General features: G+C 33.2%; 1 protein-coding gene across 4 annotated transcripts in view; it reads left to right on the forward strand.

Moving 5' to 3' along the window:
- LOC124537451 (sodium/potassium/calcium exchanger Nckx30C) overlaps positions 1 to 27353 on the forward strand; it is a 108883-nt gene that overhangs the window by 60637 nt on the left and 20893 nt on the right. For 3 of the 4 annotated variants that reach the window (XM_047114299.1, XM_047114301.1, XM_047114302.1), the window contains 4 exons: positions 6644 to 6809; positions 23402 to 23598; positions 26035 to 26173; positions 26699 to 26951. In XM_047114299.1, coding sequence (XP_046970255.1) covers positions 6644 to 6809; positions 23402 to 23598; positions 26035 to 26173; positions 26699 to 26951 — 755 coding nt within the window. The remainder of the gene's footprint in view (positions 1 to 6643; positions 6810 to 23401; positions 23599 to 26034; positions 26174 to 26698; positions 26952 to 27353) is intronic. The other variant, XM_047114300.1, reaches the window with a different exon arrangement.

Raw genomic sequence — 27353 nt, forward strand, 5'->3', positions numbered from 1 at the left:
ACCCATACCTCAGCTTGAATATTATTGCCCCAAACAATTTGTGATTTTCGTACAAAATATGACGTTGAAAAAAACATACGATCATATGTTTCTAAGAACCTGTGTGGTCGAGCAGTGTGTTTGCCGATTTTCATTGGTGCGCAACTCCGAGGTGCCAGGTTCGATTCCCGGGCGAGTCGATATAGAAAAGGTTTATTAGTTTCTATGCTGTCTTGGGTTGAGTGTTTGTTGTACAGTCGTTACTTCTGATTTGCCATAACACAAGTGCTTTAGCTACTTACAATAGGATCGGAGTAATGTATGTGATGTTGTTCAATATTTATTTATTGTAATGAGCGCGATGGTTTACGGACCGCCTCGCAATGTAATAAAGTCGTAAGTTCGATTCTGACCCATTGGCCTAATTTTCCCCTCGAAAATAGGAATATTAGTAATTCCTTTAAATAGGGCTAATTGCTACTATTTGCAAAAAAAAAATTAAACATGTTAAAATTTTGAAAATAGAATGTTTTCAGCCTCCGTAATAATTTCAATACGAATAGTTTCAACCGCATTTAATTTCCTAAACCAGACTGAGTATATATTTAATTAAATCCAACAAATTTAATTATTATCGTGTGGTAGACGCTGACTCTAAATTACATTGTGTAGTAACAGTCTGTAAATATTCTGGAATAAGGACTTCTCTTGTCTAAAGTTGAATATGTTCTATATTCCACAACAATTCTCCAAAGTGTTGGTTATATACCAACACTGTGGTATAAGTTCATCTGTAAAAGGAGGTTTCATTACCGATCCAAAAAGGTTATAAAAAATGTTGAAAGAGATGATTTTTTAAGTGACGTGAAATCTATTAAGTGTCAAATCACTCAAAATAGACTTCATACCTTATCTTAGAATGTTAATTTTATCACAATAAAGATATCATTGTAATTGATCAAGAACAACAGCCTGTAAATATCCCACTGCTGAGTTAAGGCCTCCTCTCCCTCGAGGAGTTGGTTTTTTAACGTATTCCACCACGCTGTTCCATTACAGGTTGGTGGAATACATATAAGACAGAATTTCTTTAAAATTAGACACATGCAGGTTTCCTTACGATGTTTCACCGCCGAGTACGTGACGAATTATAAACACAAATTAGTACATGAATATTCAGTGACGCTTGCCTGGGTTTGAACCCACGATCATCCGTCAATTGATCATTTTTGTGCAATTAAAAACTATTTTATTCACGCCAAAGAATAACTTCTCACCCATATAAATTTTTTAGATTAATTGCTACGTCTTTTTGGCGAAAAGTAATCACAGTTGCAATGGCTCACTTGAGCAGCTAGTTTCCCAGAAAAGTCAGTCAGGAGAACAATTATTATTTTACAAAACTATAATTCAATATTTTTTTTATATATTAATATTACACTGTATTTATTTATTATGTTTATATCTGCTCAGTACACCCCTACCTCTTTCTATATCTGTTTTCCTCTACCTTAAGGTTGCCTGGAAGAGATCGCTGTGTTAGCGATAAGGCCTCTTGTACATCTTTCATCTAACCGTGTATATGTGATTTATTTACTGGTGTACAATAAAGTGTATTTTGATTTGATTTGATTTAATTCAACTTAAAGGCGAATTAAATGACATGTAAAATATATCCCTTTTATCACGTGAAATACAAATTGTGATATTCGAACAAGCGTGTATTTATGAGGCACGCTTCATACCGCTTCAGATACGTTGAAAGCCGAGTCTCCCGGGAATGGTACCACGTGTAAACTTGGCCAAGGTAAAACTCTATAAAGATTAACCTTCCGATTTCTATTTGTCGTTGAAATGCCCAAGATTTATGTAACAATTTTTCAAACCGTATTCTATAAAATTTTACAATATATGTAATTTTTTTTTTGTATGATACCTAATCATTATATTTCTCTAACCGGCGCAACAGCTTCTAAACAAATTAAAAGTAATATACTATCGCGTATACATCACGTTACGTTGTAATAATTCCAAAAATATATACAATTATTGGATAAAAGCACATTACTCTGATCCCTATGTAAGTAGCTAACGCACTTGTGTTATGGAAAAACGTAACGACGGTACCACAAATACCTAGTTCAAGACAACATAGAAAACTAATGAACTTTTTCTATAATGACTCGAATTGGCACCCGGCGATCGCACCCGGGACCTAAGAGTGACGTACCCATGAAAACCGATATAGATATCACTCGACCACGGAGGTCACCCAAAAATATACCACCGATGGACAAAAATTACCTCTCTCATAACAAGCGATCTTTCTGTCAATACATAGTTTACTTTTTACACTGAAAAAACAACGTGTTTCCCCCACGTGAAGTGTATTTGGGACTCAACGGTGCCCAGGACGTCGAGTGCGCGCGGCATATCGGAATACCCAATAAAAACCAGCGGTACCCTCTCCGGGTTTTCAGCGGGTGCCACAGGATCGCTTAAAGCATTCTACTGTGACTGCCAATATATACAATACTTTATGTTACGTTTTACGCTATGTATATTGTACTAACACTTTTTGGGGAGAATATTTTTGAGTTGATTCTCAACTCTTCCATAGTGTAGATTAGTGGATTACAAGTGCGGCAGAATTCGGTAAGAAAGACGTTATATGCGACACAAGATTTCCGTCCGAATTATTATAAAGACGAATTAAGCAAACTATTGAAGAATTGAAGAACTAACCTTCAATTATAATAATTCATGTGTTCCAACATTTCTGTTTAAATAATCAATTTGCATTGATAAATTTACGTTATAGAGTAAGGGAATGTCAAGAGTATAGCTACGAAGCGATAGAATTAAATACATAATTATACGTAAAATATAAACTTCGCGAATACCTTTCTCGGTCCACAAAACGAGAGTCCCTTTCATGTTTCAAGTCTCTATTATTTTCGGTGTGCCTTAATATGCAATCACTCAGGTTATTGAACTTTGTACACGTTACGGTCAATGTGATAAGTCCGGGCAATTTGAATAATGGCCGGTCTGTATTCATAATGACCGAATCAATTGTACATCTCGAGCTAAGTATTAAAACAGGTGAATTATAGATTTTTCGTTTCTAAATCAAAATAAACTTACAAAATTTAAAATGAGTTTAGTTGAGTTTGAGTAAATTTGAATTGAGTTGAGTTGAATGGCCATACTAATCCGCCCAGTCTACAATCTTTTCTTAATAAATAGGATTAATATTATTTGGTCGTGTGAGGGCGTTCTAACAAACAAACTTTTCATCAACAACAAACAAACAACAACAGCCTGTAAATTCCCACTGCTGGGCTAAAGGCCTCCTCTCCCTTTGAGGAGAAGGTTTTGGAACATATTCCACCACGCTGTTCCAATGCGGGTTGGTGGAATACACATGTGGCAGAATTTCTATGAAATTTGTCACATGCAGGTTTCCTCACGATGTTTTCCTTCACCGCTGAGCACGAGATGAATTATAAAGACAAATTAAGCACATGAATCAGCGGTGCTTGCCTGGGTTTGAACCCGCAATCATCGGTTAAGATGCGCGCGTTCTTACCACTGGGCCATCTCGACTCTTTTTAACTTTTCATAGCTATACCAATATTATAAATGTGAAAGTTTCTCTTTCACGACGAAACCGCTGAACCGATTTTGGTGAAATTTAGTGTGAAGCAAACTTGAACTCCAAAGAAGGACATAGGCTACGTTTTTTGCGACAACCAATCCCCTAAAACAAGCGAAACCGCGGGCGACATCTGGTATGTTATATATAAATATAAATAGGCTTGTAACCGCGATTATACCTTTTTCATTTCATCCTACATTTCAGAGTTGCATCTGCCGTGGTCACAAACATGACAATGCTGCGGTTAAACTCTGGCTATAAATACAATTATTTATATGTACCTATTCGAATTGTATAAAACGATTTGTTATCAATTAAACTATTAAAAACAGGCTACTCGTGTGGGATATTGGGTCCAAGTTGCAGAATTAAATGCGAAGAATATTAATAATGATTGGCTCGCGACGCATGCGCAAACCGCTAAGATTTGGTACTATAAAAAAATTGGAAAAAAATCTAACCAAAAGTGACTCGTATTATTTTATTATATTGCAAAATGTAATATCCTTAAAAAGGTTATCAATTCAATCATGATAAGTAATAGAGTATATCCTCAGAATGAACGGATATGTTTTCAAAACGATAAATTAATTACGTATATTATTCTAAAACATGCAGATCAATAAATGCCCAGAATTATAGTTATGGGAATGAATAACTTATACACTTCTGTTATATACAAAAAAAAACAGCTGACGTTATAATTTTAATATGTTGTTTTCGATACATTCTCATTTTGCTACCTATTAAATTAATATAATAACGATTTTAAACAAATAGTCACATAGCGTTATATTGAGATTTGAACACTCCCGTGACATACACACACATGTACATTTTGTTATAAAACTACTACTCTCTAAAATTATCAGTATTTTCCATATTATAAACAAAAAAACTCGAATCATTCAATCTATTAAAAAAACGCATCTAAATCCGTTGCGTAATGTTAAAGATCTAAGCATACATAGAGACAAACAGCGGCAGGCGACTTTGTTTTATACTATCTAGTGATGATTAAAGTATTTACAAACACATATAAATAAAGAATTAAGACGCGCTTTAACATACTCCATGTACATTTATGTTCTATTTAAGTGCATAAAGTTTCAACTCTACCATTTAGAGTTATGTCGAGTAAGCAATTCGAAAAGACTGCATTGTTTATTACGACGCCATTGTTGTCTCAGCGATAGAACAAAGGCTCGGAGTCTTTAAGATAATTAAAACAGTTATACAATAATAATGTACCACTTTTTATATAATAGGGCTCCAGTAATCAGTAGTCTTTATGGTTGATTATATAACATGTTTATAGTGATTAATTTACTGAAGGAAGAAAATTATTATTTGGTTTGTATAATATTTTAAAAAGGTCAATGACCGATGTTTAGAACTACCATAGAGCACTCGGTTATCTTAATGATGATTTTCTTTAACGCTAGCTTTTCCTATTCAAAATTTCTTTTCTATTTAAAATTGAAATTTCAAAAAAATGATTTCCCAAGCTCATCTGATGCTTGGGCTATGAATAAAACTATGTTCCAAATTTGAGTTTTCTAAGCTCAGTTTGTCTAGGCCTTAATATTCTTATGGAACAAACTTTTTTTTAATGTAGATGTCATCTTATATATTAATAGCGTGAGCCGGTTTTTGTTCCAGTGACTATGGGGCGATAGCTGCACGTAAAAAATCGGCTGTGGTCTCATTTTGAAGATATTCTTGGTTCCAATTTAGTAAATTGTTACAACTTAAAAATAATTAATTTTAAAGAGCGGAGAAAAGTTACTGGCTGCATAGAACGGCGCAATGGCTTCATATAAAAAAAAAACAATTGCAATACGTACGATCAGACATTGTCAATTTAGAATGAAATGAAATCAAAATAAAACCTGTCACAGGTTCCGAAATTTGTTATAATCTGTGGAATAAATGCGAAGTTTCGCGGGCCCACTAGTATTAATAATTATCATACGGATTAATATAATTATCCGTTAATATGACAGCGATGTATTAATTATTGCCTGACAACTGTACGCTCTCCATCATATTGAACTGTCATCAAATCTTATAATCCGCATTCGTTGCTAAATATTATTAATTAATAAAAACAGACTACTCACTTTTATAAAATAACCTAAAATGTTTTATAAATTATACTTATGTATTGTACTGCATATGTATGTACTAGTAATGTCAGAGCAGAGATGGCCCAGTAGTTAGAACGCCTTCTTAACGGATGCCTGCGGGTTCAATTTGTAATAATTCATCTCGAATGCGAAGAACAAAACCGTGAGGAAGCCTGCATGTGACTAATTTCAACGAAACTCTTCTCCTCAAATTGAGAGAAGACCTTATCCCATCAGTGAGCCATTAATACAATTATGTATGTATGTGTATATATTATATATATCCTGCCATGTTGACTTCCAGTCAACAAGTCATAACTCCATGCTTCTTTTTTCATTTGTATAATCTCATGTTGCATAATATTACCCCTTTTTACCAATGTATTTTTTACAAATGATTTAAATTTATGAAAGGGTAAAGTTAAAAATGTCTGCGGAATTTTATTATAGAAACGTATACCTTGCCTTGCCTTGCATTGTGTGGATTACATGCATCATATCGACACCAACAATTTATACTTACTCGAATTTTAGTGAAAATCGTTTTCTTATGCGAAGTCGCTTAAAATATGTTATTTTATATGTATTAAAAAAATCGCGGAATACAAAATTAAGGAAATTACAAATTTTGTACAACGCTAACCAAAGGCAAATTTTGAAATCACTCGATTTAAAGTACGCTAACAATTATCACCGGAGTGTGAGCACACTCTCGAGTTAGCTTAGTGTAAATAATTGGAGTCGATAACATAGAATTAGCTTGCATTATGTAGATTAAATAATAAGCATTCTTGTAGTAAATTGAATTATAAAAATTGTAACTCAATTCAAATTGGAGCAGGTTCATTCGATACTAAAAATCGTTTAATTTCAGCATGGAAACGCGACAACGTCGAGCGAAACCTCCGTAGGCACGAACACGGCGACGGTCACCGCCACCCCGGGACCGAGTAAAGCGCCACCACCCGCCGCAAAGTTCCGCCACGGTCTGCTGCAACTCATGATACACACCATCGATCCCATGCACGACGGTGAGTTAGGTATGCACCGCGCTTTGCTTTCACTAACACTTACTAATTCACACGATTCGATTTTGAAAACAGATAATAAATAATAATTCAAATCGAGTCATGGTTAAATTATATTTAATCGATTTATTTTGCTTTAATTCGTTTTAAAGTTCGAATCGATTTTTCAGTTGATCAATTAAATTCGATTCGTGTGAACTCCGACTTATTGATAAATTTAAGTCAATCAATTACTCAATGAATTAATCGATAACTAAATGAAAAATATTGAATAATAATTAAATCTAAATCCTATTTTCAAACGAAAGAAAATAGTTCTTACGTTGTTATTCTCAAATTATTCCAATGCAATTCATCACAACTCACAGAGTGAATGAATTTGAACGAATCTAATATTGTCGTTATATGGGATATTAAAAAAAAAATACATTTGAAACTTGAAGACTAGTCTGATGATAACTGTTCTCATCCAATCAAGATATATAGACAAAAATATTATAAAGGGTTAAGTTTGTTTGTACATTATCCTATTACCGTTCAATAGCATTTTTAAGTGATGGTTACGCCATGGTAAATGTTACATCCACCACAGTCAGTTAATACTAATATAAGTTAATAAGTAGATATGCAAACGTATTACAATCTATATACCTACATAAAAAAGAAATACCTCTAATTGACGAGTCACGCTATCTCAGAAAATATATCACCTACAAAATTGAAATCAGCCAAGTTCCTTAGAGAGTGTTCTTTTTATGGTATAGGTTGGCAAGCATATGGGCCACCTGATGCTAAGTGGTCACCATCACCCATAGACAATGACATGAAATATTAACTATTCCTTACATCGTCAATGTGCCACCAACCTTGGGAACTAAGATGTTATGTCCCTTGTGCCTGTAGTAACACTGGCTCACTCATCCTTCAAACCGGAACACAATAATACTGAGTAGTTATTTGGCGGTAGAATAGGGTGGTACCTACCCAGACGGGCTTGCAAAATCTCTACCACCAAGAAATAGTAGAGGTCTATGAACGAATTTTACTTAACTCACCCCACCCCTGAAAGGGTAAACCGGGATTTGAAATAATGAAGCTAATAAAATATAATTACAATGAAATTTTAATTAATTCGCGTTATTTCGAACTATAAATCTCTGAACATTTAACTAATGTCAATTGTTTCAAGCAATTGAGTACTTGATTGACGTAAATGAACCGTAGAACGTAGTATAAATAAAGCTGTAAAATATCAAGCTAAATTAATTTTACTAATTGTTTAATTATTATTAATAAAGCTTGACATAATCATTTTATAAATATATGAACATCGACGTGTACATTATATCTCGTGACTGATAATTACGGATACCATTACAAAATATAAAAATTAGATGAAATTATAAAAAGTCGTATACCCACCAAACCACATTATAATAGGATGGTGGGTTAGGGTGTACACTAGGGTCTTAAATAGGGGGAATGTTTGATGTTTATCACTCGTTGTGTGAGTTTGAGTTATATAGGTTATTTGTAATGTACTATATTTTTGTACAGATTGTTTACGCTCAATATATATGCACATATACACATAGTATTAAAACATATATACGAATATTTTAAATCGCAGCAGCTTGACACGGCAATTTATCGTCGCCTGCATATTTAAATGTTTCGTCGCCTTTATACGTACACCAAAGCTTGAACTTCATACAAAATTTATGTTAAAACGCACCACACATGACCGCTTAAACCACTCTTTACTGCCATTTCACGCAAACGAAATAAAAAAAACACTCCTCTTTGTGTATAAAATTTGGTTTCTTTATACAGAGATTAATATCAACAATTAGCTTTTTGTACATTCTGTAAATATTGTTTATTTGGACGTTTATAAGACATGAGTAGTTGTTCTGTAAATACAAAGTCGTAGAAGATTATCAGTTACAGTTACAGTAACAGCCTGTAGATTTCCCACTACTAGGCTAAGGCCTCCTCCCCCACTAAGGAGAAAGTTTGGAACATATTCCACCACGCTGTTCCAATGCGGTTTGGTGGAGGCACATGGGGCAGAATTTTGATGAAATTAGTCTAATAGTAATGCCTGGGTTTAAACTGCAACCATCGGTTAAGATACTCGCGATCTAACCTCTGGGCCATCTCAGCTCTAGAAGATGATCCTTAAGTACAAAATCAAATCAAAATATACTTTATTCAAGTAGGCTTACAAGCACTTTTGTATCATGTAATAACTGTATTAAGGGAAGCTACCACCGGTTTGGTATGTAAATTCTACCGAGGAAAATAAACCGAGAATAAACTCAGTAATTACTGTTTTTCACAATGTAAAAATATAGTCATGTTAGTTAAATACAATTAAATCCTGCCCGGAAGTCAACAAGTACTAATACCACGACTTTTTATAGTCTGTATAATCTTGTATTGAATAATATGCCTTCCTTACCAAAGTTTTTCTTACAAATTATTTGAATGAATTAAATGAATGAATTATTCTTTATTGCACACCACAAACAAAAAAAAAGAAAGTAACACAAAATTAATAAAATACAAAAAAAAAAATAAAAAAACAAAAATCAAAAGAAGTACATTAAAGGTGTTGTACAACGGGCGACTTATGGCTTATTAGTCATCTCTTCCAGACAACCCAATCAAGGGGAGATTTCAATATTTGAATGTATGAAACGGCAAAGTTAAAAATGTCCGTGGAGTTTTAATACAGAAACCGATACCAAAAGGTAACATGCGACATTGACTATTATAACGTTTGAATAATTAATGCATCACCAGAAATCGGTTAACAATATTAGACAAATCAGATAAGAAGTGAGTTGATGCAAAAATTAATGTATTATAAAAGTATTCTATAAGAAGGATCTCGAATCTCACCTAGAATTACGAGCAGAAAAAAAGAAAATTTATAGGATCCACGTATCAACGTAAGTCAATTGACATAATTTCATAAGTGAGCTACGAGATTTCTTACAGAATCGTACCCTTCTTGATAATGAATAACAATTTGGAAACAATAACAATAAAATATATAAATTCCATAAACTTAAAATCACTGTCCGCAAACGAATCATACAAATACTTGGGTATGTCGGAAGCGTTAGGCATCAATGTTTAGGAGCGTTTCTTTGGTCGCCTGAAAAAAGTACTCAAATTAAATTTTAGATATATAAAAAGATATAATAACATAAAATCTTTTTTATATATGTTGCTTAGGAGGCTTTCAATTAAAGACTGATATCTCTCTCTTTCCTTCATCGCGATTTTAATATTGAAAAGAAAAAAAAAAACATTATTTCAGGAATCACAACTTATGTCAGCTAATAATGTTTAAAGGAACTATACATTATACATTAAATGATACATTGGAACAAAAAATCAAACTAATATTCGGTAAATTTACTGACAAGTATAAAAATTTCTAATCATTAGCTTTTTTCTGCTGACTCTACTTTAATTGAGATTTTTTTATCGTGACTGCGCAAACGACTGATACGAAAATACGTTACACTATTTTGAAAGTAAATCGTTTGACAGAAAAGCTGAAAGTAAACGGATTATCTCGGGACATGAAGAGTTCGGTACAGTATCCACGAACGTACTTAACAAAGATAACAGAAGCATGAGAAGGATAACATGGGCCAGAAGTATCTGAGATTCTGACAAATGATAGTCTGAGACCGAAAGAAGGGTCTTTGAAAAATATTTTTGAAAGTACTAGATCGCCAATTAAAGATGTTTTATGATCAATTCACTTTTTTTTACCGGCTAAAATACATACTTTTAGCAAACCATGGTGCATATGTACCGTAAAATATGTATATTCAATATGATATTATATTAATACTAAATAGAAATCAAAATGTTTGTACGAATGAAACAAAATTTAAGATAAATGTTTTTTTTGTGATTAAAATAATAATATCCACTAAATTTATTTTAACTATGACACCTTTGTTCGTTAGTTATACATTAACAATAATACATTAGTAATACATAAAATGAAATTTAAACAAATACCAGTTACTCATAAGTAGATACCAGTAACAACAAGCTACCTAACAAACCTCATCCTTCTTCCAAAGCGCAATGACCCGATTTTAATTCTTGCAAAAGTTTGCTTGAATCTGATTTACGTCGTAAATAAACTGTTTAAGCGTGTGTTAAAATATGAACGTGAAAACCTCAGCCGAGACAAACTTGACCGGTTTTTGTTAAAACAATATTTACCGCGTGAATGTCTTATATAAGTTGGACGTGGAGTTCAGCGTTGTGTATTTGGGTCACGCCAGCGTCACGGCTAAGGGATCTTCGCCGACGATTACTCACGGCGTTCGTATAACTTTGGTTTCTTTTTGTGTCGCACGGGTGTTGGCTCTTATTCATAACGCTAAACGTGTTCAATTAAAGTATACCTCACTCCGAGGTTCTAGGTTATTCACGTTAAGTTGATTAAAAGTTTAGTTTAGATGTTATTGAATTTCGTGATATGATTTTTACATCCATCGTCAACGCCAACATGAAATACTATATGAATTTTGTATATGTAGCGATGTATATACAATTTTCCATTATAATCATTGCTGATCTGGACCAGATTACTCTGCCTGCTTTATAAATATTGTTTATAACTATAGAATACTGTTTGACGACCTCCATGGTCGAGTGGTAAGTACACCGGTTTTTATGGGTACGCCACTCCGAGGTCTCGTGTTCGATTCCCGGTCGATTTGATGTAGAAAAAGTTCATTAGTTGTCTTAGGTCTGGGTGTTTGTAGTACCTTCGTTACTTCTGATTTTCCAAAACACAAGTGCTACAGCAATTTAAACCGGGATCAGAGTAATCATCATCACATACATTGTTGTCTCATATTTGATAAGACAGTGTTTGGATTATAATTTCGAGATTCATTTTATTTATACATTAAATAAAATTGGAATTTCTGTTAATATTAAAATGTTAATTTAGTATATGTTTACGGCAAATTTACCTAATTATTTAATTGCTAATCTGGAATGGCTAGACCGATTTTGACGGGACTTCTATCTGGCAAATAGCTGATGTGATAAGGAGTAGCTTACAACAATAACTTTTTTGTTAAATTCAGACGCGCATGAAATCGCCGACACAGCTAGTCTTAATATAACGTTACCTTTGAAAACATTCCAGCGCAAGAAAATTAAAGTTATAAATTTATTTTTGTTAATATATTATCTATTTTATTGTTTATACGGTTTTTTTTTTTCATTAGGTATTTTATTATCGTAGTATTTTTATAGACGAATGTCAATATAGTCACCTAACTAGCTTAAAGCTAATAGCTAATTTATGTTCAAAAATATATCAAATAATAGTTTTTATATAAGACTACATACCACCCGTAACTTCGTATATTTTCAAGTAAGCTTTAACAAGCAATTTTGAATCGTCATTTTACAAAACTGTCATGTACATGATAAGAGTACCCTATGTCCTTCCGTTAATTAGATTAAAACTTGCTTTATTTTTTAATAAAATTTTGTTCAGTGGTTTGATCGTTACGAAATAGACAGTCAGACATATTTAGATTCGAATCACCTATTTAACAAATTTTATATTTGTTTTTATATATAATTAAGCGAGTCATAAAACAATATGACTACTTTTATATGTAAACAGATAAAGCCTCATGACGCAATACTCCTCTAATTGTTCTTTTTAACTTCTGACTCATACTAAAATATTCTCCATGAACCTTTCCAAACTGGTATGACGGTCCGGTCAGTTGAAAGGTTTAGTGTAGAAAACGCGCTACAGTGCAATCTAGCGGTAACTTTCAACAATTTATATCATAAAAAACCTTTTTACATATATGTATGTAAGTATAATTTAAGTACCTATTTGTTTTTAATAAACATTCACAACGAAAATTAAACAAAGCAAGAATATTTTCAAAATGTAATATCAACAACAGCCTGTAAATATCCCACTTCTGGGCTAAGGCCTCCTCTCCGATTGAGGAGACGGTTTGGTATATATTCCACCACGCTGTTCCAGTACGGGTTGGTGTAATACACATGTGGCAGAATTTCTATGAAATTAGACACATGCAGGTTTCTTCACGATGTTTTTTTCACCGCCGAGCTCGAGATGAATTATTATATACAAAGTGTTTAATATAGGATGTATAAATTCCATTTCACGCTTTTTAAACGTAAACATTTGTAACAAAACTCGTTCCGTTTCACGAAAAATATGTTAATTGTGGTGTCGGAATTTCGAAACACACGAGCCAAGTTCATTTAACATTATGCCAGGTTTTAAGCTAGCATCAGAATTGCAAGCTGCACCAAGTTTACGACTGCAAACCGGTATTAGCAAGCAGTTAAACTACAAAGTTGAGCTTATATGAATTATTACTTTGCATACAAACATTCATCAGATGATGAAGAAGAGCATGTGTGTGCATCTTAGCCGATGATTACGGGTTCAAACCCAGGTAAGCACCGCAGAATATTCATGTGCTTAATTTGTGTTGATGAAAACATCGTGAGGAAAACTACATGTGAGAGAGGAAGAAAAGCCTTAACGAAGCAGTGGGAAATTTACAGTCTGTTGTTGTTGGTGTTCAGAACTAATAAAAATTCACGGAACAATCATATCTATATCTATATAGCCTTAAAACCTATTCTCCCGTAAAGTTCTGGAGATGTGATCAACACAAACGTGCCGGATTCTCATTCGATACACACACTCTCTCATACCGTTGACCTTAGGATGATGGGATGAAACATAATACAAATTGACACCATAAACTTATGACTAACCCGATTTGAAGCCGTAATCATTAGAGCTATATTTCCTAACACATGAACAGTTTCAGAATACTGTGTTATAAATATTGATTCTCTACACGTAATACACAATAAGTAATTTATAGAAAATTAAACCGACTTTATAAATTAGACACAGCTAGTGAACTGAAAATAAAAAATACTATGAAACTACTGGACCGACTTTAATCACACTCACACTGTTCCCTGAGTTGAAGAGTACCTAACTTAAATAATATATTATCATTTCAATACTACTTTAAATTTTCGAAAAATTCGTGAATAAACATACAAACATGCACTTACGAAATTAAGCACATGTGCTTGGAAGCCTAAATCGATTATAATACTCAAATATAATTAAATTCTAACAATGTTACATACATGCATGTCAAACTGATAATCACCTTTTTTAGAAGTTAGTTAAAACCTAACGGCTCGTAATAATCTAGATACAACAATCAAAGATAATCTATATATCTTGGACCTTAAATTACTTTTTAAACTAATATACAATTTGAATTTAATAATAATTTTAAAATATGTTTTATCTATCTTTATTTTAATATTGTAGTGTATCTTTATTAATATTGTAATTATACCCGTGAAATACCGGGGTAAGTCGCTAGTATGTGATAATTTTTGACTATTTCCTTTTTTAAACTATTTTCCTCTATAATTTTGTTTTTAAATACATTAAAGCAAAGTTGTTTTATTATCTGTAGGAATATGAGGTAAATAGTATGAAAAATCATTATCTAGACTTTAAAAGGAAGAAGAAATTAAAAGAAAAGAAAAGAAGTAAAGAGAATATGTGCCAAGCTCGGAACGAAGATCGAAAAGTACGGTACATTCAGACATTAGTAATTGAAAGTACTAAATTTTCATTTTGTTTGTGTACTTTCTTTTACTAAAGTCTGCGTGGACCACGTCACCTGAAACCTGTACCTGGGAGTCTAAGTAAGTTACAAAGACCACAGAAGGATTAGAATGGACAGCAGGAAAAATGGCGTAAGTTACCTTCTATGCTATAACTTGAATTAATATTTAAATAACTTTAGTTTTAGCGTGTTCAAATATATTATTATTATGATATCCAAATTCCTTTTTTCTATTAATTTGTTCTAATATAAAATTGTGTAATTATATTATATTTTTTAAGTATGGATTGTTTTATATATTCGTGAATTTAATTGAACATAACAATGCATGCCATAATTACTTGTAACTAAAAGTGCAACACACTTAAGGCTTATAAATACAGTGTTATTGTCAATTTTATTAGTAAATTAAAAAATGTGACTTATATGATTTACATCAAATGTATGTATCGAACAGTGTCAGTATTTATTGATGGTGATATCATCGTGAGATATTTTTTTTTATCATTCTTAAATAAATAAAAGTCGTAGCCATTTCGATTTTATCTTACTGTGAACATGAAAACCAAGATGGCTAATTAGTTAGAACGTGCGTAACCTATGATTGCGGATTCAAATTTCAGTTTCTGGGAATGAAACGATCGCCTCCTGGTTATTTCATCTCATATTAAATTGTTTATATAATATATGAGACAAATAAAAAAAAAATAAACAAAAAGCGGCTGAGTTTCTTTCTCAGGTCAGGGTATTTTCTTTTCCGAACCGGTGGTAGTGGTTCAATTGACCATCAATAAGAAAGTGTAATGCTTCTATATTGAATAACTACCCCGGATTTGCATTTGATTGATTTGTGTTTATACCTAACATTGTGTTTGGTGCAAAATAACATCGTTAGGTAAACTTCTCCCCAAAGGAAGAGCCCAGTAGTGGAATATTAACATGTGAATTAACGCCGTTAAAGTTATTTGACAAATAGTAACACTGTAAATTTCCCACAGCTGGGCTAAGGCCTCCTTCTCCCTTTTTAAGAAGATGGTTAGAAGCATAATCCACGCTTCTCCAATGCGGGTTAGCTTCACATGTGGTAGAATTACCATGAATTCAGACACATGTAGGTTACCTTAAGATATATTTCTTCACCACATTTCTTCAACTGTCGGTTAAGATGTAAAATTTCTAACCACTCGGCTATCACTTCTCAAATTATCTCACATTTCAGACAAATTTTGTAAGGGCGGTTCTTGTAAAACAAAATCTTATATACAAATATTACTCATTTTACAGTGTGGCTATATAGAGTCGGGTTTGCCATTTTGTATTTAAAACTTGCTTTTATATAAAGTGTGCTGAAATAATGTAGGTCGTACTCGTGACCTTAAAGCAACTGACCCTTCAGTCTTTGTGGCTAGAGTACACTTTGGTGTATAATTTTTATCCAAATGTAGAATATAATCTAGAAATACAGTAAATTATCTATTTTTAAATATTTCAAAAACTACTACAACGATTTGAAAACGGATTTTTGTAGCATATACATGGGTGGACTGGCAAAAATCCAATGGTATGCGTCACAAGCCAAAGGCAACAGAGGCATAATGTTCGTTGTGCCTATAGTTACTAACTCACTCACTATCACACCGAAATACAACAATTCTAGTCATTACACCGTGATGGTAGAATATAACATAAGCGGGCTCGAACTATCCAGCCGAGCTTACACAAAGCCCTAACACTATGAAACTAAGCCCTTTACGTAGTATCTACATTTCGAACTGATTGTAGCTTCACTTAATACAGTTTTGTAAAATGACGATTCAAAAATACTTATTATAAAGCCTACTTGAGTGATTTGAATTTTATAAAAAACAAATTTGTGTTAGAATATAATTTAAGTCAACAAAACAATTTACATTCGACTATTTGTGCAAAACTGGTACCAATAAAGGCCTGCATAGATCACCAGTCGGCTATCCTGCCAACTTTGCGACTTTAAATAAAAAGGTCGAAGCTTTAAATAAAAAAGGTCGAGAATGAAATATTTTAAGAGCTGTTCCGTTCTGTTGAATAAGCACTAATGTGACCCTTGAGTGTAAACGAGCTGATATTTCTCCCACATGTTTAAAACTATATTATGATATACAAACATAGAAGCAAAAACCTTTTTTTTTTTTAATTTTCACAATAAATAATTTAGTTCATAATTATGAACTTGTGTACCAAGCCCTTTACATGAAAGAGTTCAATAATTCCACGATTTCGCGATAGCGTTTAAAAATTGAGTGGAAATTTCAAATCCGATGGAATATTCTCTCGTTATATACCAATTACGAAAAAGGTGCGAGTTTAAGTACGTGCGTGAAAGGTCTGCTTTAAATATTTTTCATTACATTTGCATATAATAAATTACAATTTATTTAATTAAGTTAAATAAGATAAGGCGTGAAGTTGTCTATTTCGAGCGACGTAACACTTAACTGTCAGCTTAGAGGGTAACTTCATCACGTAGCCTTCAAGTAACCCTGTGTTCGCGCGTCAAAAAAGATACTTATAATTTTTAACACAACGCGCTAAAAGAAATATATAACTTCAAAAACATAAGAGTTAAAAACATTAAATGCTTATATACATACAAATATTAGCAGTGCCCGTGACCTTGTACGCGTTTGAATTTAACAAAAAATATATTATTTTAACCTAAGTTTATCCTTATCATATCAGTTAATCCTTGTCATATCAGTTATCTTCCAGTGAAAATCCCGTCAAAATCAGTCCAGGCGTTACAGAGATTAGCCGGACCAAACAGACAGACAGACAAAAATTGTAAAAAATGTTATTTTAGTATATCTATTATGTATACATATATATGCTTTGAGTAAAACAGGGCTATTTTAATATTACAAACAGACACTCAAATATGTACTACAGATGAATTAAAAATAGTAACTGTATAAATATTGACCGATCACAATTCTAAGAACCGGTGCCGCTGCGGAAAAAGTTGAAACAAAAAAAAGATCTAAATATTCCTGTCTTATGTTAAATTACCTATTTGTCCCATTTCTTTCGAAACACTTGTAGTAATGCTGCAAAAGCTTCATCAAAAGTATGACACCTCGCCTTATTGCCTCCACTGGTAACAGGAGGGCTGGTTCGTATTTTGCCCAGAGGATCGAAATTGCGATTCAACGGGGAAACACTGCTAGCATTATGGCCACCATTCCACGCGGTCAAGATTTATACAGTTACTTTTATTTTAAAAACAGGAATTAGTATTTTGAATTTGGAAATGATACATAAATTTTATTAACATACTACTACTCATATAATACTTTATAACACATACAGTTATGAAAAATATTATAAACATGACTTAAATAAGCATTGTTAATTATATTTTAGCAAGTGCACTCAACAGTATAAATTCAATTTTTTTTATATAAAGCATTTCATGACATTGATAAAAATAAGTAATCTATAAGTCCTAATAAAATCTCTTGTCCTGACTGACTATCATTGTATATCTTACCACTGAATCTAGAAAGCTGAAGGCCTCCTCTCCCTTTAAAGAGAAGGGTTGGATCATATTCCACCACACTGTTCTAATGTGTGTTGTTGAAATACACATGTGGTAGAATTTCTATGAAATTAGACACATACAGGTTTCCTTACGATGTTTTCCTTCACCACCGAGCACGAGATGAATTATAAACAAAAATTAAGCACATAAATATTCAACAGTGCTTGCCTGGATTTGAACCCGCAATCATAACCGGGCCATCTCGGCTCAACTTAAGTAACTTAACAAATTTAAAAATAATAATTATTCTACCTATCTTATTTGAGATGGTTCAGTGAATATGAAAATATAATATCAACATTCTTTACCTTCTGTCAAAAAGTTCATTAAAAAAACGTTATAAAGACATTTTTAATGACGCTCTTCGAAATGACCTGTTTCCGATGTATTTAGCATTGATTTATAAAATATCCGTGTAAAATAGAAGTCGGAGTGCTCGTCGCTAAGCCCCCGGCCCTCGATCCGTTATCACTCTCGAACATTCTACTTCTATTGAACTAGCCACTTGACACAAAAAAAGATGAAAGCGAGGCAAAGGCGACGTTTTTAGTGATTTTGTAATTTTTCTATAAATATATTTTAGCATAATTATATCCGGCGCGTATATCATTCTTGTATATATATGTAGATTTAAATTGAACTAGCTTAGACATTTTCTGCCTCGCACAACCACCACCAACCACAACCGATACGACATGGGAACCTTCAAGAAAAGAGCGTACTCCTTTCTTAAAGGCCGGCAATGCACCTGCCCCTGGTGTTGCAGATGTCCATGGGCGGTGGTAGTCACTTTCCATCAGGTGAGCCTCCTGCTCGTTTGCCAGCTATCATATAAAAAAAATAACTAAAATACATATATAACTAACATTTAGTGTAATTACAGGCAAGGGACATAACGTCTTAGTTACCAAGTCTGGTGGCGCATTGGCGATGTAAGGAATAGTTAATATTTCGCATAGCTCTAATTTCTATGGACGGTGGTGAATATATTAAAAGATTAAAATGTCCTAAACGATTGGTCTTAAAGGCAAATCTACCAAGTATGACTAAATTATCAAAATGTAAAAGATAATTTTCTAAAAACTCACCGCGGTGAAGGAAAACGTCCTTAGCAAAAGTGCACATATAACATGCATGTCATATATTTATATATCTTGACACAAAATTCATAAACGTGCACAAAAAAATCTGCTTAGTCGGGTGTGTGGAACTTCATTAAAATTTAGTTTAATAATTTGACCCACACAGTTTCAGGTGTAATTATATTTTAGAGGCTTTTTAAAAATAGCCCAATATCTCAAAAATTGAAATCAAAATCAAAATAAACTTTATTCAAGTGGGCTTTTACAAGCACTTTTGAATCGTCATTTAACAATTGAGTGAAGCTACCATCGGTTTGGAAAGTAGATTCTACCGAGAAGAACCGGCAAGAAACTCAAGAGTTACTCTTTTTCAATATTTAAAAAATACAATCATGTAAGTTAAATACAATTATATATGTATGTTATGTATCCTGCCTGGAAGTCAGCAGGTATTAATTCCAAGCTTTTTATCATCTACAAAATCTTGTATCGAATAATATGCCTTTTTTACCAATGTATTTTTATAAGCGATTTGAATTTACGAAACGGCAAAGTTAAAAATGTCTGTAATCTGTAAATATAATTTAAAATATAGCATATCTGCCAGTGATTTATTGCCCATATCCCTAGTCCAGTGGATCGTGAGGCTTAAGCTCAATCCAGACAGATTAACGTGTCAAGCAGATTCCAATCTGGGATTGATATGTCGAATCTCCGTTTTAAATTTATTTTACATTTATTAATAACCGATCGAATTGAATAAAAATATTTATATTATATTCGAAGATTCGATTTTACATTTTCATTAATTACTTTGTTTAATAGACAGGTTAACTGACAAATCGGTCCATGTTTGAACACCAAGTCAGGCCTCTATAAAGCTGTTGGAATTTTTTGGTCAATAATTTTCTAGAACAGGTCTATAGTTATAATAGAGCATACGAACCACTATTTTTGTACGCTTTTGTGCAGAAGGCTAGTCTGTCTATCAGACAGACTATCGTAGGTCTAAACCTAGAGTGACAACATTAAGAAAAACGTCCATAAATTACTCACCTAAACTCACTCAACGTTAAAAAACTGGAATCATCAATAGCTCGCTGCAAAAATAATTACTTAATTAAATATTCCCGTATCCGAAATCAATCAAATTACTGATGACGGTAGCACGCCATTACATACGAGTATATGAATACCGCAAGATGTGACCGTTTCCTCATTGATCGGGATAAAAATTCCAAATGCGTACCTCAAATAGAAAATCTGCTGAGTTCAATTTCTCATTGAAGAATATAAGTAGGATTATCATACACCCCGACTCTTACATATTACATTAATGTTAATTTCACGTTGAATTCTATCTGCATACCGTACTGAAAACGGTTATATGTGTACTAGCGACCTGTCCCGACTTTGTACGGTTGCAAGACCGATACTAAATATGCTACATAATTTGTTTATTTACGACATCACATTAGAAACTTCTGAAATTATCAGTGTTTCTTTACTATATTGTCCATGTATTATATACAAAAACCTTAATCTCGAATCACTCTATCTATTAAATAAAAAAACCTCATTAAAATCCGTTACGTAGTTTAAGCATACATAGGGATATAGGGACAGAGACAGCGACTTTGTTTTATACTATGTAGTGATACGTATTGAAAGCCGAGATGGCCCAGGGGTTAGAATACATAGTTACATACATTTCAACCGATGAACTTCAGGTGATGCGGGTCACTGAAAGTACCACTGAAGTTTCATGTGTTTAATATGTGTTTATAATTTATCTCCCGCTGGTGAAGGAAAACATCGGAGGAAACTTCCATGTGTCTAATTTCAACGAGTATTGGAGCAGCGTGTTGGAATATACTCCAAACCTCTTCAAAAATTAAATATTGTTGTAATTTTACATTTATATTATTATTTGAAAAATTTGAATTTTTAATACCTCCACAAGTAATAAGATTCAAAGCCGTCTTGTAGAATGTACCAATAAGTCTCATGAATTAGAAATAACATTTAAAAAAAAATTGCGGTAACGAACTTAAATAATGCAAAACAAGATTTAATATTGAATGAAAAGAATATAGTAATTTCGTTGTCAAGTAAAGATGTGATGAGATTCGTCAATATGAAAATAATTGAATTTGTGACACATACGCCATATTATACGATAATGATACAATTTACGATAAAAAAACACTAGTTAAAATTTGTTATTTTTGTAGTAAACAAGGGACGAACGGACAAAACGAATGAAAAAAAAAACAAAATTTAAATTTAGAACAACTCCAAGACATGATTTATTGTGAAATTTATTATCAATTATAACCTCTAAGAAGGTATTTATTCATTCATCATATCATTCACTCCTCCAAATCATACTATTTCAAATACCACCCTGTATATATTTATTACAAAGTATATAACAGCGAGAAATGCTGAATCAATTTGAAACTTTCAAGAGAGGCCAATTATATTGTTCAAAGTTCAATCTCTGGCGATAAAGCTATCTCACATTCTCGAATACGTCTTATCTTAAACTTAAATACGTTTTAAACTTAACCGAACCATAGATATAATAATCTAATTCCGCCATCTGCTTTTCAAACAGACAGACGTATGTCCGAACTTGGTAACTTTGCCGTTTCTAACAATTGTTATAGCTAGTTCGATATCGCATCTGACCTATTTTTAGTTCTCAGTTAAATTGTTAACAGAACCAGCAACGCGATCGGATTCTATACGACGCTAGATGTAATGCACACTATTTTTAATTACAAAATATGTTCAGGTGAAAAGCGTTAATATTTTCAATGTATATTAATATCTTAGCCTGATTAGTATTTGCTAGCATTCATATTTGTATGAAGTCCATTAAATATAGAAAGTCATAAAATTATATAAGTTTCGGTATAAAATTTTCGATGTATGTTTTTCCTAGTTGTTTCAAAGTACAATATGTATTTCAAAGCGTAAGTAATATTAAGTTTAATCTTTAATTTTGGTTACTTTAATTGATGTACATCAAAATTAGTTTTTTATATATGATTTTAAGTTCTTTTAAAGTAACATTAGGAGTGTATTTGACTATTTTGGAAATAGAATTTATTCATTCAATGTAAATAAAGATCAACAAATTTACAGTATGATAATAGAACGAATGATGAAGAAAGACTTTGTCAAATGTCTCTGTATGTTTTTAATATACAATAGCGTTAATAATTTCGTCTACGCCTTGTACATGGTTATACTAGTTAATCAATTATTGGAAACTTTTATTTATCATGATTTGTTAACATTTGTTATTTATAAAATATTATTATAAACTGTTTGCTTTGACACAAATAAATAGATACTCACTCACTAAATTATGATTACATTAATTGATTGATTAATTTAAAAAAATATTACTTAGATAACCGAGAGAATATTTCCAATTATTTTCATCGTCTAAGACCAAATATCATCACAACGAATTCCTACTAAACTTAGTCATTCTGAGTTTCAATATAATACTAATTGAGTCGAGATAATCCATTAATCTGAACATGAGATTTGAAGGGTCACGCGTTCGAATCTGGACAACTACTAAACTTTTCACTTGATACCGGAAATTTTATGTACTCGTAGGGACTTAATTTACACACTATCTAATTGAAAACGTCCTAAGTAATTTTGAAGATTTGAATCTATAAATATATAAATATCTACGCACATACTGATCACCGTAACACAAGAAGAAGCGTTTACCTCAACTTTTACTAATACTATGCAAAGGACTATAACTTCGCCGAAAGCAACCGTTCCAATTGCTTTTTTTGCAATGTGGTACAACTTAGTAGTTTAAGTTACCTTAAGTACTAAAGTAAATGGAGCTGAGATGGCCCAGTGGTTAGAACGCGTGCATCTTAACCGATGATTGCGGGTTCAAACCCAGGCAAGCACCACTATATATATGTGCTTAATTTGTGTTTATAATTCATCTCGTGCTCGGCGGTGAAGGAAAACATCGTGAGGAAACCTGCATGTGTCTAATTTGCCCCGCATTGGAACAGCGTGGTGGAATATGTTCCAAACCCTCTCCTTAATGGCAGAGGAGGCCTTATCCCAGCAGTGGGAAATTTACAGGCTGTTACTTTACTTTTTTACTTTAAGTACTAAAGTATCATATCAAGTAATAAAATAATATTATAACTGTAAACTTCTTCCCAGGTAAAGTAGACGAGAAGGCGACACAGCTGCATGCGATAGCCTCGCTCAAGGTGCTCCTGGAGGCGACGAGGCCGACAGCAGGCGGTGCTGGCGCCGCCGCTGCGAGGCACTCCGCCGCCGCCGCACAAGCCAAGGAGACGCCTCTTGACCTCCCCAATGGAGGTCTAGCGGACGTCCAGTTAGATGCTATAGAAGAGGTAGGAAATAAAATTGCTATTATATATCCATATATATAATAATTATATATAACATTGCGCATGATATGTTATAGTGTAAGTGTGTACGCAAACACACATATGCACTGTAATATATATGTTACCGATCATAATCTTACAATTGCGCGAGATAGACAATAAACAAATTGTTTAATTAAAGTTTCTTCTCCTTGTCCCAATTGCGGGACTGTAAAGGATATATACCACATTTTAATGTAGTGTGTTTGTAGCGAACCCCTCCTAGCACAACTGACAGATAAATCGATGGGAATATGTAAAAATTATTTTGCTAATCCTACTTCTGAACTACCCAGAATTATGTATAATATAGGTAAACATAATATAAATAAGCGTCACTAGATGACATGATACGTGTAATTATTGTAAGGACATCATTTTTTTTTTAAATCTACCAGAGCAACATAGTCACCTAAGTGACTCAGCTCTTAAAATGAGAATAAAAAAAAAATCTTTAATTTCGAGTAACCGTTCCTATCTTATTAATTAGTATGGATTAGTAGAGAAAAGGGGATTTGACATAAAAAAGTGTGATATTAAAAACAAAAAAAAAACAAATAATTTCTAAATAAATGACAAAAGACCTAATCATAAAATCTTTAAAGCTTAGAATAATCAAAAAAAACACAATGATATGGTATTGTATGAATCAAACGAAATGGAAATCAAAATGTTACATAACAGTCCTTTACAAGCGCTTTTAAATCGTCATTTTTCAGAAATGTATCAAACGTAAAGTACCAACATTCGGAATGTAGATTAAACATTATTATACATTATATATATTGTATATTATAATTGATATAATAATATTATAAATGTAAAAGTAACTCTGCCTGTCGCTCTTGCACGACCAAACCAATGAATCGAATTTAATTTAATTTGGTGTGAAGCAAACTTGAGATTCAAAGAAGGACATACAAGGTTTTTTGCCTAACACGCGACAACCAACCCCCTAAAAGCGACTGAAGCCGCGGGCGGAAACTAGTATAAATATAAACAACAACGAGTATTAAGATTATATGTATAAGTTTCAAGTCAGAGCACTCCAGTGACTGCGTCGTTTTTAAAAGTTCATATGACTTCTTGAACTCGCAACTATTTCAATATTTATAAGAATATTAACAAAGTTTTTTGGCCGAACTCCCGATGAGACTTTGAAACTTAATTTCGCTATAGTACTTCCGAACTGTTTTATACATAAAGTGACACATCAAGTTTGTTACTGATATGTGAATTAGGTCGTTTTAAATCTTTCGACAATAGCAATATTTTAGAGGAAGTTTTTTTTTTTTTTTTATGGCATAGGTGGCAAACGAGCTGGAGGCTCACCTGATGGAAAGTGACTACCACCGCCCATGGACACCTGCAACACCAGGGGACTTGCAGGTGCGTTGCCGGCCTTTCAAAAAGGAGTACGCTCTTTTCTTGAAGGTTCCCATGTCGTATCGGTTCGGAAAAACCGCCGGCGAATTTGGAATACATTCCACCACGCTGCTCCAATCCGCGTTGATGGATACCCATGTAGCATAATTTCCTTGAAATTAGTTATATACAGTTGTCCGTCAACGAGCACGAGATAAATTATCTATAAGATAATTAATTATCACAGGGTTCGGCTGATAGCAACATGAACTTTTGATTTTCCATTAGAAAATTTATTTATAAAAAATACATTGATAAGTTTTAAGAAAAGAATCCGATACGATACTGATGTGTCCTCGTTCCTCACGTTTATCAGGCGCGTCACAGCACATCCTGTGACGGAGCCACGATCGTGACTTTCGGAATCCGATCGAATAAGGCGTCAAATGACTTCCGATTCGCTACATGATGATGCATTGATTCTTTTCTTCTCCGAATCTTTTTATTTGGAACGAGGTTACTGATACTAACTTTATACCTATATATATAAGGTAATTTTTGTTCATATTCGTCTTTATACAGTGTTATTGGTAATTCGACGTATTCCCATTAGGAGGTGCTGGAGGTGACTATTTGCAATAATTTTATCCCCCACATGCATAGTGCAAAAGCGAACCACTTTTGAGTTATCACGTTTTTTAATTATTTTCAAAATAAGCAAAAAATGCAACTTCAAAAATGTATATTAAAAAAATTATCAATTAACATCTATTTTTTTCTTCCGATTTATAAAAAATATTAAACACCGGGTATTTTTCAATATTTAAAACATTATTTACCGGTCCAAATTTAAAAACGCGAGACGGAAAACGATATCATTTCCTTGTTATATGAGTAATGAATATGTTCCAAACCTTCTCCACACAGAGAGAAGAGGCCTTAGCTCAGCAGTGGAAAATTGACAGCCTGTTGTTATTGAAACCGGGCTGGGTCACTTGTTAGTATTATGTACTGATATTGTTCCTGGTTTTGCAGATTGGAGACCTGGAGGATGACACGATGCCGCTGGATATGTCGTGGCCCTCCGGTTTCCGCAAGCGGATCACATATTTGTTGGTCGCACCCATTGTCTTCCCATTATGGATGACCCTCCCGGACACGAGGACTCCGAGAGGTACCAAACAGATTACATAAGACTTGTGTTTTTAATAATTTATTGGGAATCCACCAGAAAAAAAATCTTCTACTCTTATCATCCTCCCACCTTTTGATCTCTTCGTCGTGGAATTAAAGAAAGTACATGTACATGTACCAGAGAGTATATGAAATTATGTAGTTTTCCCTATTCCCTAATGACCAGAATATTCTTCAAAAGCGATTTAAAAAGACAAATTATGCCCCAGAAAAACGCATACTGCCTAATTGTATTGGTTATATAATTAAATAAAATTAAAACATACCGCCGGAATAAGTAATAAAAGATAATCCAAATTTAATATTATTAATACGTCAATAATATTAATGTTATTCAATATTATTAATATGACTTCATAAGACTATTATTATTTAAAAAGACTCCTTTCTCACTACCGGAAGAGGGTACATGTTGATAATAATCTTGTATTCGATTTGGTTGCTTAACTTAACGTAATCTGAGGCAATGTTAACAAAATAATAATAATTTATTTTCTTTTTCCAGGGAAGAAACTGTTCCCTGTAACATTTATAGGGTCGATAGTTTGGATAGCGTTTTTCTCCTACCTCATGGTGTGGTGGGCGAACCTGGTGGGGGCGGCAGCCTACGTGCCTCCCGAGGTGATGGGGCTGACGCTCCTCGCCGCGGGTACTTCGGTGCCGGACCTGATCACCTCAGTCATTGTCGCGAGGAAAGGTTTTGGTGACATGGCTGTTTCAAGCTCCGTGGGCAGTAATATATTCGACGTCACTGTTGGGTGAGTTGACTTCTCATAACTTACACGATAATTAGAATCAATCCTTTAAGTGTGAAAACACTTATATTAAAAGTAGAACCTCTTCCACCCCTGAAGCATAAAGTATTGAAACAATAAGTGGAAAAGTGAAGCTAAGAATAAAAAAAATATATGAATAGAGATATATTTAAGCATAAATTAGTAAAATATAAATGCATTTTATATGGGTATGGTAGTGTATGGAAGTGTACGTATGTCTACTAATCTTGGAGTAAAAGTATGTATAATTTAAAAGCTGGACCGACTTTGACGGAACTTTAACTGGTAGATAGGTGATGTAATCAGGAGTAATTTAGACTATTACAGTAGCCTTTTTTAAGTTGAAACGCACACAAAGTTGCGGTCACTGGTCGTATTTCATAT

This window comes from Vanessa cardui, chromosome 18, assembly GCF_905220365.1.
Source record: "Vanessa cardui chromosome 18, ilVanCard2.1, whole genome shotgun sequence".
In the NCBI taxonomy this organism is placed as follows: domain Eukaryota; kingdom Metazoa; phylum Arthropoda; class Insecta; order Lepidoptera; family Nymphalidae; genus Vanessa; species Vanessa cardui.